At 38.7% G+C, this 15306-nt stretch overlaps 1 protein-coding gene across 1 annotated transcript in view; it reads left to right on the top strand.

Annotated features, from left to right (window-relative positions):
• Nucleotides 1-10077, top strand: part of ESRP2 (epithelial splicing regulatory protein 2) — a 28823-nt gene extending 18746 nt beyond the window's left edge. The window contains exon 14 of the mRNA XM_032195614.1: nt 9131-10077. Coding sequence (XP_032051505.1) covers nt 9131-9289 — 159 coding nt within the window. The 3' untranslated portion in view covers nt 9290-10077. The remainder of the gene's footprint in view (nt 1-9130) is intronic.
• Nucleotides 10078-15306: the final 5229 nt, after the last annotated feature.

Below are 15306 nucleotides of genomic sequence, written 5' to 3'. Positions count from 1 at the left end.
TACTCAGGGGTGGAGTGGGGGACAAAAAAAAAACACACAACCCTTAAAATCGAAAGGACATAACAGTAGCTGTTGCCCTGACGAGTCCTAAAACACCAGCTTCTCAGCAGGTTTGCTGGTCTTTAGGCATTAATTTGAAATAAGGGATTTATGGATGTTTACCAGAAACTTCCTTTATTGTTCGAAGGCTTTAATTGTGTAGACACTATTTTAAAGTTGAGAAAAAAATAATCTGTCTTTCAGACCCTATTGGGAAAAGCTTGAGGAAAATGTGGGGCAGAATAGTAATAAGATGCAAAGGACTCATCAGTGTTGGTTTTGGCCATCACTCTGCATATCAGTAAGTGCAGCGAGAGAAATCAAGCACCTAAGGAAGGAACTAAGTGTTGGGTGATGGTTTTATATGAAGTCATGTGTCAGAACAAAGCTGATCACCATATGGACATTATTTAAAGCCTTCTGAATTTGCTGAAGAAAAGGCTAGGCTGGAAACGTAAGGACTCCTTTGTGAAAGTATTTTTGTGTAGAACACGCTTAAAATCAATATTTAAACCTGTAGTAGACCTAAGCGCCTTTTATCTTCGGCTAAAAAAATAAAATATTTGCAGTATATTAATCCTCCAAGTCTTTGGAGACCCCAAATTCAAGGCTTGCTGAGGTGGGGAGTTGTGCTTAAAACAAGAATAAGGAGGTGTAGGGGAACGGATAGATCGCTAAGTTCCAAGAGCATTAACCTTTCTCCCTTGTATTAGAATAGCAGGCTTCATTGGTATGGACTTGTTTAAGGATTATTTTTTTTTTCTCCCCCTATGAAACGCATGCTTGAACAAAGAGGTGTTCTCTTTCCAGTGGGTTCCTTTTGAAATCTGACACTTCACAGTCTGAGAGGGATACCCCATTGTCTGTGTACCAATTCTTAGTGTAGAACCTTCTGCCTAGGGAAGGGAAAAGAAAGAGGATGTGATAAAATAATAGTAAGTGGGAATTCTTTAAGTCAGCTGACAACACAGATGTGTTATGTTTACTCCCATGCAGCTGGAATATAGAGTGTTACTTGTTTTACTTTGTTCCTAAAAGTCTTCCATCTGGAAATACTGTCTGTATGGAGAAGGCAACTGTGAGAATGGGACTAGCAAATTAACAGTTATACCTTCTGCCTGGTATTTCTTGCTATTTCTGCCAACTCTTTTGCCAAAGGTTGCAAACACCTAGCCATCAGATTGGATTCTTTATGTTCCAGACTTACTGTATCTAGATTTATTTTATTTTTTCTAGATTTTTTTCCAAAGCCTTGGAAAAATGGCTGGACTAAAAAAGTGTATGCAAGGAGAAAGTGTAGTATTCTACTTCTTTGTTAGCCAATGTATCCTTGGTTCTTATCTGAAAAAGCTTTGCACTACAGAAAGTATAGCAGATAGTCTTTCTGGGAGGTGCTACCATACTGGAAGTATTGGTTGGTCATCTCTAGGAAAAGAGGAGTTAGTGTTTTTTAATATACATCTGTCATTTAGTATAATTTTAGTCTGTTGTAATATATACTATTTAATATTAAAATAATGGTGGTATTTAATATACATGAGTTGAAAACTCTCTGCCATTTCAAATGTTAATACCTAGAAGGGTAGATAAAGAATCAGAGAATGGCTTGGGTTGGAAGGGACCTTAAGGATCATCTGTTTCCAACCCTCCTGCCATGGCAAGGGATGCCGCCCACTAGATCAGGTTGCCCAGGACCCCATCCAACCTGGTCTTGAACACCTCCAGGATTAGGGCATTTACAACTTCTCTGGGCAACTTGTTCTAGTGCCTTACCACCCTCCAAGTGAAGACTTTAATATTTTACATTTGTAAAGTAAATCACTGGCTCTATGAAGAAGCGCCATGTCCTTCAGGAAAGATTATTTTGCTTTAGCTGTGACACTGTATGTCTGTCAATAATGGTCTTGTCACTGTATGTCTTAAGCTATGAAAGTCACTACTGCCACAGGGGAGCTGACAAGGGAAAAATGTAGGAAATGGGGAAACAGTCTTTGCTATTCAGCAGCATCTCTCCTAGTCTGCTGCATTTTTTTTGGTCGTTATGTATGCATATTCCTTCTGGCATCTTGCTGTAGAATTAATTATTGACCCCAGGACCTTATTTGGTAACTGCTTACAAAGGTTCTGTTCTATTTCTTTCTCCTAGGTTAGTTTCCCACACCTGGCTTCCATATGTAGCTTTCATCTTTCTTTATCTTGGCTCACATCTCTAAAAACCACTGAAAGGGGTCAGTATAGCACCAGGGCACATTCTGGTAACTCAGTGTTGATGTCCTTAGCATGTGAAGTTGACCTTTGTAATGGAGCATTTTATTTAACAGTGGTATTCTGTGTATTCTTCCTTACTAGACTAAGCAAAAAAAAAAAAAAAAAAAAAAAAAGGGGGGGGGGGGAGGAAAGAAAATTTTCTTCAATTTGTCTCAATTTGTTTCTGCGTTCTCCTTAAGTAATTCTAGGAAATAGGTCACTCCTGTTCATCTTCTGTGAACATTTGAGAATATCCAGTTTAATAGGGTATGATGAAGAAAACTTTGGTAGACATGCATTTCATAGATAAAAGTAATGGCTTAAAAACTTAGTTTTGCTACTGTATCATTCCAGTAGACTACTAGATTTAACACTGCATTTGACATAGAATCACAGAACAGTTTGGGTTGGAAGGGACCTTAAAGCCCATCCAGTTCCAACCCCCTGCCATGGGCAGGGACACCTCCCACCAGCCCAGGCTGCCCAAAGCCCCATCCAGCCCGGCCCTGGACACCTCCAGGGATGGGGCATCCACAGCTTCTCTGGGCAGCCAGTGCCTCATCACCCTTAAAGAATTTTTCTAATATCTGATCTAAATCTACCCTCTTCTAGTTTCAAGCCATTTCCCCTAGTCCTGTCACTGCGCTCACTGACAGTCCCTCCCCAGCTTTCCTGTAGGTCCCCTTTAGGTACAGGCTTCTGTAAGGTCTCCCCAGGGCATACTCTTCTCCAGGCTGAACAACCCTAACTCCCTCAATCTGTCCTTGTAGGAGGGGTGCCCTGGCCCTTTGATCATCTCTGTGGCTTCCTCTGGATTCATTCTAATAGGTCCCTGTCCTGGTGCTGGGGGCCCCAGAGCTGATAGCAGGGCTCCAGGTGAGGACTCACAAGAGCAGAGCAGAGGGGGACAATCCCCTCCCTCACCCTGCTGACCACACTGCTGTTGGTATAGCCCAGAGTACGGGTGGCTTTCTGGGCTGCAAGCACACTTTGCTGGCTCATGTTGAGCTTCTCATCAACCAACACCCCCAGGTGCTTCTCCTCAGGGCTGCTCTCAATCCATTCTCTGCCCACCCTGTATTTATGCTTGGGACTGCCCTAACCCGGGTGCAGGACTTGGCCTTGTTGAGCTTCATGAGGTTTCACACAGGCACAACTCTGAGGTCAGGGTGGGAACCCTTCCCTCTGCTGTGTCGATGGCACCACACAGCTCGGTGTCACTGACAAACTTGCTGAGGGTGCACTCAGTCCCGCTGTCCTTGTCACTGACAAAGACAATAAACAGATGTATGAGTAAGAGCTTCTGAATCACAGAATCTTTCAGGCTCAAAAGGACCTCTTTGGATCATCTAGTCCAGCCCTCCAAGAGCTGTGAACTCAGGAGGGGAGGTGAGAAATCAGCAGGTCTGAGGAAAGAGGCTGTGTTTCAGCTCAGAGAAGCAAGGAAGATGGGAATAAGGTGATGATGAGGGTAGTGGAGGTAGGAACAGGGAGGTCTGCTTTTAATTTTATTTGAATTTAAATTAAAGGGGGAACTACTGCAGTGGATGGTAACTTCTTACCAGTTACTCGTCTGTTAAGGGTGGAACTTTGAAGTACAGTATGAAGCTGTGTGTTGTCTCAGGTCTCAGCAACATTTATACCAGAAACAGCCAGAATCTAGCTCGGTGAACTTGTAACTGGTCATATAGGGGGTTAAATCACTAGGTGGCGTTTTTCATATCTAAATGGAAACAGAATTGAGCCCACCACCAGAACAGTATCTCCGTTCTGAGCAATGGGATTGTAGAATCACCCTTGACTTTATACTGTTTATCCTGGGTCATTTGATTTTGATTTGTTTCTATGGATTTATAAAAAGCAGACAGAACTGGAAGTATTCATGTTGGTGTATTTCCTCAGGCAAGGCAGGGTAGTTCCTATTTCATTCACAAGGAATAAGAATTCCCCCACTTTTATTTCCTATCTTGGTCTACAGTACTACTCTTTGTAATCCGTAAGTCTGAAGACTTTACTATCCTGCAACTTCTGTTTTAATAACATTTTGTCTCTTACTTTTTTTTTTTTTTTCTTGTGATTGGAACTGACTTCTAGTTTTTATTATTATTATTCCTTTTTCTGTTTCTTTTTTAGGCCTAGGCCTAAGGTCCGACAACTTTGACATTTCTGTGCAGGGTAATTTTCCCACTTTCATGTTTTCCTCATTGCTTATGTGTTTGAACACTCTCCCTTACTAGAGACTATAGACCTTTACATACTGTACATCTATTAATAATCTAAAGTATGTACTATCTTGAGACATTCCTTCCAAAGAGTAAACTTACATTTTGTAGACTTGTTTCAAGGGCAGGTCTGGGAACTGATAAATCTAATATTTGCACGGTCTGGTTGCCCTGGCAGAGGTTATCTAGAAAATACTTCTTATATTTGTCTTTTACTTAATGGCATGGGTCTAGATGTGAAGGTGGCTAGAATCCAGTAGTAAAAATTCTGGGAGGTTCTTTTCTTTAATGTTCTCTGGGCTCTTGGTTGCTCTCTGTGGAAGGTGTGTACTGTGATGGTGGTTTTGTTGTGGTTTTTCTTTTTTTATCTCCTTTTCAACTTCACTTTGGATGGATACAATGTGTCCTGTACACCCAAATATGATATAATTTTTCCCCAAGCTGGCAGGAGACTTCTTTGTACTATAGGAATATCAAAGAAGGCAGCATAGTATGTGTACATTGTATGCTTCTGGCATACAATGTACAATCCTCTAAAATGTTAATGCAAAACAGCCATTTTAGGGAGATGGGAGAACTGAAAGGATATTCTAGAGCTTGAGTCATACTAGACTTTTTGTCTTCTGGATTACAGGAACTGTTGCAGTAGCATGTGTTTGTAGCATGTGTGAATATGCTCAGTCCCTTTCTGGGATATGTCATTTTGGAGCGATAAGATATAGATAAAAAACAGTGTTTTGTATTCCTCACGATCTATTTTCTGACTATAGATTTCATATTTGTAATAGGCCCTCCAATAGTATACATGATTACTGTTCAGATGCAGGGTCTCAAATTTTTGTTAGATCTAACCCACAAGTGAGGAGGGTTTTGTCTTGTTTCATTGGTGCAACTGTACTGTACAGTCACTGTTTTTATTTGAAATATTCTCCCACAAACCTGTCATGATGCAGTTATACGGTATAGTTTATTCCTTTTTCTATTCAGTATGGAAATAAGCTATATTAGTATAAATGCTTTTAAAAAATATTTCAAGTGCATTCATGCTGGAACACTGTTTTTCTTTATAGACTCTACCAGTATAGTTATAGTGCAAGTATTGTATGCAGCTGAAATGCATATCACTCTATGCTAGAGAAGATGCAGTTTATTTCCATGACTGCAAAAAAAATAAATAAATCTGAATGAGATCTGTACACTTCTAATCCCCCGCTTCAGTGTGCATGCTGGAAGATGGTCAGCTGTCCCAATGAGTCATTACTGGAAGCAAGATCATGCAAACTTAAGAGTTTTGTTAGCTGATACTAAAGAGTCATAAGTATAACAAAAAAAAAAAAAGGAATACTTCATGGTCTAAACTGTTTCCCTCCTTAAATAGGAGCTGTTCAAATACACAGTTCAGAATATTCCCCATGTGCCTTTACTGTAAATCTATTCCTACAACCAATTCAGTTGATGTATTTTATTCATCTTGCTTAAAAATGGTGTCTGTCAAACTCACTGTCTCCTGCCAGTTGTTGTAGCTGATGCTCTTAATTTTGGTTGCAAATGATGGTCTGTGTGGCTTGCTGTACCAGAACTGTTCCTTCTCTTGTTGATTTATCATATATCACACTTGTACTGTAGTATGCACCCGATGACTACAATGGCCTTATTCAGCTGAGCGATCAAGCAAGGAGTGTGTTACAAGCACCGAAAGAGTGGGTCTGTTTGTAACTCTTTGTAACTTCCGAAGAAGGTAAGATGCAACTGGCAGAAACTGGATCTCCAGTGGTGAATGGGAAGGGAAAGAAGGGCTTGTTGATGCAGAGCTTTCTTGGTGTTTTTTTTTTTTTTTTTTTTTTTTTTCCCCTTCTTAGCTTGCATTGGGATCCTTGCTTTAATCTTTCTGCTTTTGTCCTATTAAAAAATCAACTAACCTAAGCAAATAGGTCAATTGTGATCTGTAGTTGTTGGGATAGTGGTGGTGGAGGTAGTGTGATTGTCTGGTTTTGCTCAGATGGTGTGCTAGACTTCCAGAAGAGCTGATTAGTGCTTATTTTCATGTGAAGCTTTCAGTTCAGTATTTTACTTTTAACATGTCAGTGGAAGATGCGTTTTTCTTGCTACAGCTACAAAATGTGTGCACAAAACAAACAACAGACTTCTGGCTTTCTTTTCTATACTGTATAGCTGTGTAGAGGTTATTTTTTTCTGTTTCTTGATCTCACTAATAAAAAGTGAACTACATACTTTCTTTTTTAGGAGAGGCTTCTTTAGTATAGTGGCTTTCTAATACAACAAACTAAAATTGCTGATAGCACTACCATATACTTCTTAAAGGCATATCATTGTGACCTAGGCGGAGTTCATCACTTCCAGATACTATTGTATTCCATTCAAAATGCTACTGATTAATTACTGTGTTTTTTACCATTTTTTTGTACTGAAACTTTTTTCAAAAAATAAAAAAAATAAAAAGATAACTAAATAATACATGTTAACAGCAGTATCTTCATAGATAGCATAGACAGCTTGCACAAAATCACCATCCACTCAGTTGTTTTCAAATTAGTTGGGTTCTCATGCCACTATTAGATCTACTAAGGAGAATACAGAGTAGAAGCTGCATGGCCTGGTGATGCACAGAATAATACCTGGCAATATTCTGAGCATTTTTGCATTTATGTGGCATTGGACAATCTGTTTGTCTCTCTTGTTTTACTCAGATTATCTGGAAATCCAGTTCAGCTACAGGGTTCTACGATGTATTAGTTGGAAACAGGCTTTGGCTAGAAAGTAATTCATGGAGTAGCTCAATTCTGTGCAGTCCAAAGTAGCATTATAGATACCACTCTTCTACTAGCAAACCATTCAGGAAAAAAAAAAGTATTTGTACAGATTTGAATCTATTTTTTTAATATAGGTACATAAAGAAATCATGTTTCTCTCAATGTAAATCAGAATGTAAAGCTGTTACGTAGGTATTAAAGAACATGAAGTTTTTTTTTTGTTTAATGCCTATGTTGCTTCTGGAATATGTGGTCTTCTCTGTTAACTTTCTATACAACTCTAATTTACTAAAATAAAATTAATTTTTGGGTCCTGGCGCTAGTGTTATACTAATGCTGCTTTTTAAACTACTTTTTAAAGCGGTTGTATGTGCTCAACAGGCTGACTGTGCTTCGTATGTGTTTTCAACTTTGAACTTCAATATTGAACTTAACTCATGACTGATATTATAAAGATTAATATTAAAGAGCTATTTTAGAGCAGGCTGTCTTTTTGCTCAGATTGTGGCCCAAACCGAACTGTGTACAACTTTCTCTTTGAGCACAGCGTTTTTCTGAAATAAACTAAATTTATTTCTAAACCTGAACTGGGCTTCAGACATGATGTATTTATTTGTCTATGAATTTCTTTCTGCATGCTATTTCTTGATTAACTTTAATTCTGTGTGAAGCCAGTGCTAAATGTCTATACATTCTTTTAGTTTCTGAAGTGTACTGATGCTTATATCTTAAGAATACCTCTACTGCATGCTAAGTGTTTGGGTGGGTGAAGCTCTGGCAAGTATTGCTTTATTTTTGTATGTTTGAATGCAAAGCTGATCAGAAACTACTACTGATAATAACTGAGAAGTCTAGTATTGTGGTATACTAGGCATGCACAAATTCTATTTTAAAAATCTTAAATATTTTAGATCTTCATAAACTCATGAGGACATATGTCACATGAACTTAACTTGAATCAGGCTGCTACTCATAAAATGGTTGGTTTTCCAGCACAGATTTTGTTTTGTCTGGTACTAATCTCGTATGCTGAGCTTTTTTGATCCTCCAACCTTTTGATTTTGAAATTACACGCAGATTCATTTCTATCCAGCGTACAAATGGCACTTCTAAACTTAGCCTGGAAGGACTTCCAGTGTGTTGTAAGAAATGGCTGGGGTACCATAGGGAACACAGGCACATCTGCTTTAAACTCAGTATTTTGAAACTGTCTTTTAAGAATTTAGGAGGGCAAATGCACCCCACAATTCCAATGACTAAATAATCTAATTTTCTATCTTGTCTTTCTTATCATCCTTGAAATTATAATAAACATTTCTTTGATTCAGTAAGACCTGGTGTAGTGCTTAGACTTTCACTGAGCAATCTTTCTTGCTCTTTATATCTGTGTTTTAAGTTCAGCTAAACCTCCCAACACAAAACTCTAATACATCTCTATCCATTTTTTATTTTTTTTTTAAACTTTGCATGCGAGTATCTGCATGCGTTCATAGCCTTTGTCACTTGCCGGTAGTCCCCATAGTACAAGAATTATTCACTGAATGCCTGGTCTTTCTTGCTCAATTTACCCTTTATTAACAACTAAGTTCTTTCTGGTCAACCTCTAAACTCAGTTACTTGTCTAGCAAAATCTCTGCATGGAATTGTCTACATCATTTTGTTCCAGCAGAATAAGAGCTGCTGATTCTGTTGATCTTTGGTCCATCTTCTTTACTGTTCTTGCATACAGAATCTCTTTCCACAAACACAGGAGCGGAGTGAACCTGGTGCACAGCATTTAAAAACTGCATTTCTAGGTGTCATCTTCGGCCTTAATAGTTTATTTCCTTTTGTCTTCTTGTACCCTTGCAGCTCCACACAGATTCCATCCTCGTGCTTTACAACTTTAGTGGCCAGCCCAGCGGAGAGGCACTGGTGACTTTCCCAAGCCTGGATCTAGCTAAGAAAGCAGTGGCTGAGAAAAACGGACAGCTTCTGGGAGGCCACTGTGTAGAACTGTACCTGGTCTAACTAAACACTCTCTGAGGGATCGGAAAGAATGTCGCACTGAACACCGTGCCCTTTACAAAATAAGGAGTCTTCCCTTGCCACCCACACAGCAGCAAATGTGCCTTTTCAGCATGATATGTTGGAATGTAGAGTGGTACATGTCCTGTATTTAATTAGAAAAATGGCGTATTGTATGCCAAAGATAAAGTGAAAAGAAAAATTATGCAGTTAATTTACTTAATCTCTAATGTACTTGTTTGAAAATAGGCAACCCCGCTCTTGGCATCTAGTTAATTCTGAAGACAATCTAATAGCACTTCAGCTATCACAGCCATGGGAGAAACCTATTGCCTGTTTAGTAGCATTTGAAGTGGAAAGCGAAGCTCAAGTCATTCAGATTCTTCTTTGTTTAGTTTTTAGGAGTTTACACTTGGCAAAGTGTCTGGTTTTTGTAGAGTTTAAAAGTCTTTAGAGAGGGCTTTTGGAATGTGTAGCATTCCCAATTCAAAGCATAGATCCAATTGTTTTTTGTTGTTGTTGTTGTTCTGGACTGGAAAATACCAGGATACTGGACCCCAAATGCAATTGTGATTTCTCATGTTTTCATTATATGTTTTGCAAAAGCCATATTTGTCTTTCCTACCAGTGTACTGCTGCCAATGTGTACAGCAAAAAAATAAAAACAAAGGCAAAACCAGCAAAATGCTCTCTTCCCAACCATAACTCCCTGACCCCAACCCAAATTTTTAATCTCTACAGGACAAAAATGGCACATAAACCGGAGTACTAATAAGTTATATTTTTTTATTTAAGCATAATAGCTTTCAGATACTGTATTAAAGATTTTGCTCTAGTTTATGTGCATGCAATTTGTTTACATCTTTAAACTACTTTATTTGTATATTATGAAACAACAAGATATGTTGAAATCTAAATCCTCTAGTGCATGCTTCTTTCTTTTTCCGTGTGTATATACATAAGCTAGAAGTACTTTTACGTCATGTAGCATGTGTTTAAAAAAAAGACATCTGCTGTAGAAGCACTAAATGACTTTGTTTTTACTGTGCCTTACTTCAAAACTATTCCAAGTGCAATACCAGCAGAGCAAAATGTAATGAATCCTGTTGTGACATGTTCATGGATGTCTGGATTGATCTTTTTTGTTAGTGTACAATTTGAGTTGTACTTAAAAGAACTGAATGATGTATGCTTCTTTATATTACAACAAATAAAAGAGATGCTTACGATGTGTATTGGTTTTTGAGAGCAACTTATACTTTGTTTTAATGCAATTTCATGGGCAATCACTTTCTGCTAAGTAAGTTTTACCTATTTTTTTCTTCCCCATAGACTTAGATGGGCACATATGTCTTGTGAGATGGTATGGTTTTTCTTTTTTTGTATGTTCTGGCAAGCCTGAAATGTACATGATAAATATTTCCCTTGCAGTGGAACACTTCTCAGGCAGTGCAATGCAACTGTTAGATGCTTAGCGCTCTCATTCTGGTGCCAGAGAAAAATGAGTATTGAACTTGAAATTGTGTTCACTTCAAAATTTCATTGACTAAATGGGTCATTCTCTCTTCTCTGCAGAACCCAAAATGCTACATTTCTGTCATGGCAGAGCCAGATAACCTTTCTGTAGCAAAAATGAATGGGGATATCTGACTAATATAATTGGGTTTGTTTCTGGTAAGAACCATCCCATGTCAGATGCCACTTCATCACTAAAATCTCCTGCTTGAAGTGTTACTGCAGTTGGCTGGGACTATGAAGATATTTTACTTTGGTATTTTAAAGTGGGAATGCATTAATCTGTTTCCAAGATTTGTCTTAAGTCTACGAAAATATTACTGTTAAAGTATCCTGCACACTAGACAGGAGAATGTTAATTATAATGGTGCAGTCTTTGTGCCTTTGTGGAGAATAGTTCTCAGTTCTCCCTCCTAAAAATTTTGGGAATCCCTATTTTGAGCAATACAGAGGGACCTACCAGGCCATTTTTTACACTGTTATGTTCTGCCACCATTCAGTTGATGATAGCTTGCTTGTGGCTTTGTGTTGAGTTGAAAAGTCTTATTTTTCTTATACCAGCCAGCCTGTGTAGGACTTGTGCTTGTCTGTTAGCTAAAACGATGCTTAATCTACTTAAAAATGTCACTTATTTATTTTTATTTTTTTAAATTTTTTATAGCTTCTTCTACTGTTGTTTATACATGCTTTCTTCCTTCCTTGGCAGGCTGCAAGATTTGGAAGTCTGCAGTCCTGTGCTTACCTGAACAGAGGTTACAGCCCTAAAGGCTGTATTGAGCTTTTTTAAAATAAAAATTATTAAAAATAAGAAAAACAGGAGGCTTAGTTAATGCTGTTGTTCTAATCCCTGGTTAGAAGGAGATGCTGGAAACAGGTTACCAAAATTGAACTCAGCTGTTTCATGCTTCGTGGCTGTGTGTATGCATAAAACATAACACGGGGGCTTGGAGTCGTATAAATTTAGGAAAATATTCTATACATTTTTCACTTTTATAAGCTACACTGAATGCCGGGGCACTGCCAGCACAGCCACCCTCATGAGGGGCCTGACACCAGCCCCACTCTGGAGTTATTCTGAGCCTTGTTGGTCGTGTAGCAGAAAGCAACAAAGGAATTAACAATGGTGCATTTGAGTAAAACGTATCTTTATCCAGCGTTTAATATAAAGATGCTAACAAACTTTGGTTCCCCCCAGTGGCCTCAGGCTCCTTCACCCCTCAGGGCCAGCACTGCTGTGCTCGGGGCCTTGCTGGGGGCTGCCCCAGCCGTGCTCCCGCTGCCGTCCCCTCAGGGCGGGCCTGGGATCGTTGGTCCCCTCAGGCCCTTGTGGCGCCCCACTGTGCCCGGCTCCTTCTCAGCGGCCACCGAAATGAAATTAATGAAGAATGATTTTTTTTTTTCCGGAGGGGTTGACTGTAGGGCTGGGGGAGGCAGAGGAGTGGTGGGAGAGTGCGGGGAGCCTTCCTCAGCCATGTCAGCCTCCATCAGTTGTGTCCCCGTATGGTGGTCGTCGTGTGCCCCCTCCTGCCGTATGCCCAAAAAGACTGAATGTTTGCCTCTGTCATTTGAAGTGTTCTTGTGACACGTTTAGGAATAAAACCCCGTGTGACTAAGGCCTCCCTTCCTGGCCTGGTGGATGCCACCCAGCAGGCTGTCCCTGAGGATTTATGTGCCTCACCTGTGGAAGGGGAGGGGGGGGGTCGTGTAATTTGGGTGCTGGAGACCTCAAGTACAGCAGGTAACTGCTAGAAGCTGAGGTGAGCTCACAGTTTGGCTGTGCTTCTGGAAGCAACATGCACCAGAAGTAGTGTCAGGACTGTATGAAAAAGGTATTAATCTTCTCAGACTTGATCACCAAGCACCTTCATCATGCCTTCAAATGGGGGCCTACATCGCTGGAGAAGGCCGGGAACTTAGGGTAAGGCCTAAATCTGTTTTCTTCTATTTGATGCGTGTGTTTATTTCTTGCAATTGAATTTTTAGACCTGCTCTGTTTTGGAGGACTTCTGAAGTGGATTACTGTTGTAATAAGAAAAATAAGTACAGAAAATGTTAAATGTAAATTGTTTCACCAAAGAGAAAGATGAGAAGCTTGGGAAAGAACTTCTTTGAGAAAGAGTCCTTACCCTCTGTGTTCAGCCACAAGAAGTGTTTCTCAAAAATTATTATATGATTGAAGTACGGAATTCACATTGTTAGTATTTATTTGTTTCTTGATTTAATGCTTCTGATGGTGCTGGCTTTGAGATGATCCCTTAACTGGTGCATTCCTCTTCCTGTTCTCTTGACATTGATAATTTTACCTAGGAATTATTTCTGTGTTGTTTATCTCATGTTGTGTTTCTCCCCAGTTCTAAAATAAGGTAGTTTATTTTTGTTACTTGAGATTGGGGTGAGATGAGACTTAAAAGCTTGCAAAAGCATCTTGTTCCCTGTTCTAATGGTTACAGCTGTGTTTCTGGATCAGGTGTTTAGTGTTAGAATTGCTTCATCAGCAGAGCTAACTCTCACCCTAGGCAGGTTGATAAGTTTTGCTTGTTTATGTGAAGTAAAATATTTTCAACAAACTTTTGCCAGTGATTATCAATTCCTGATTTTTTATGTATATATTTTTAAGAAAAAAATCTTCTTGACTTTTGAAATAGTATTTGTATCTTCTTTGGTCCATCTGTATCTCCTTGGTCCATTGAAATAAGTTTCAAGTGTTATGGTTTAACTAGTTGAATAATGTTTTGTATAGACATATATTTGCCCGAGTCCATGCTGATAGGTTTTGAGGCTCACGCTTAGTGTCATGTAAAAAATGATTGCATCTAAAGTTGGCTTGAAATAGTATAAAGCAAAAATCTCTCCTCATGTGTGCCAAGGTTTGTCTGAGGCCAATCTAAAACTTTAGCTATTTAGATTTACTTGTCATATAGATACATATATTAACAGAATCACAGAATTTCTAGGTTGGAAGAGACCTCAAGATCATCAAGTCCAACCTCTGACCTAACGCTAACAGTCCCCACTAAACCATATAAAAAAAGAAAGAAAAAAAGCAAAACTAAAATGAAACAGGAGCATAATTTTCTTCTTCCTATAGAATTATGTGATGACCACTGTATTATTTGGATGGATATCCAGGTGGACAATGTAACTATTCAGGTAAAAATGATGACAGGTTCATCTAGGCTTGTTTTGAATAACCCAGTCAATTGCTGTTTCTTACATTGGTGTATATTATTGCGATCATATTTCATTTTATCTATATGAGTCAAAAAAAAAAAAAAGCTATTTGTTTCTGCTAATCATAAAAAATACAGTTTAATTAAAATGCCGTCTTTTCTACAAACACTACTAAATTGTAGTTATAATTTGTCTTTAATGTTGTCTGTGTCTTTGACAGTTTTTAAAGGCCTTTACGTAAGTGATAGTAGCAGAAGCTTCTAGATTTCTCAAGTGCGTCAGTGGATTCTAGGTTGGTACTGTAATTTTATTAAACTGGCAGTTTGGTGTTTCATGCCTGCACTAATCCTTGCTACCAGTAGATGTCCCCTTTCGACCAGGCGTTGCAAATAGCAAACGAAATACAAATACTTCGGGACTGAGAGCTTCGATGTTAGCAACTGCAGTAGAAGAGGCGTGCAAATATTGTTAAATAATTTAGTGTCTTAAAACCTCTCAAAAAAAAAAAAAAAAGCAGTTAACTTTAAAAATTATTATTATTTTATCCATGATCTTCAAATTTAAATGCTTTCTGCCTACAATGGTTTGTTTATTGGTATTTGTTAGAGCTGCTTTGAAATGTGCAAATACATCTCCAGTTGTTTCCTTTGGTTGAGCACCATGAACTGACAGTCTTCAGAAATTGTCTTTGTAGACGACTTTGTGCACAGTAATCACTCAGTGCAGTGTGTACATAGTGTAGAAATAGGGTTCATAAACATCAGAAGGGGTTTTAGTGTTGGATATCCTTGCTCCAGCACTTTGGGACTGCCTCACTTGTTCAAGAGAGAATTTTGTGAAAACAGGAATCATGGGGAAGGGGGGGAGAAAGGGCAGTTGTATAACAATAGTTCTGCTAAAAATAAAAAATAAAAATAAAAAAGGCAAACACCCTTTCCCACATCCCTTAACCTTTTAACACCTGAGTTGTCTTTATAGACTCTTTTTTGTTGTTTTGAAACACTCCATGTATTTAGGAATATCCTTGTCATGATGGAAAGATTGTTTCCTGCAGAGCTTCAGAATAAATGCGGTATTTTAAACGCTTTTCAGTTGTGAATATAGCAATAGAACTAGAAGGAAAACATTAGCTCTTGGTTCTTTATAAACTTCCCACTCCTTGTGTTTAATTTTTAAGAAAACTACAGTAAACTCATTTGCCAGGTGTGTTTTTAAGTGAAAGCATAGAAAGCCATAATCTTTGTCATTTAGAAATTCTAGTTTTAAAGTGTTGAGGTGTCCAGTTCTGTGTCACCTTCCCCAAGCCCCTCTGTAAATATAATTAGTATGTACTT

The sequence above is a fragment of the Aythya fuligula genome, chromosome 12 (assembly GCF_009819795.1).
Source record: "Aythya fuligula isolate bAytFul2 chromosome 12, bAytFul2.pri, whole genome shotgun sequence".
Taxonomy (NCBI): domain Eukaryota; kingdom Metazoa; phylum Chordata; class Aves; order Anseriformes; family Anatidae; genus Aythya; species Aythya fuligula.
This window is presented reverse-complemented; position numbering and strand designations above follow the sequence as displayed.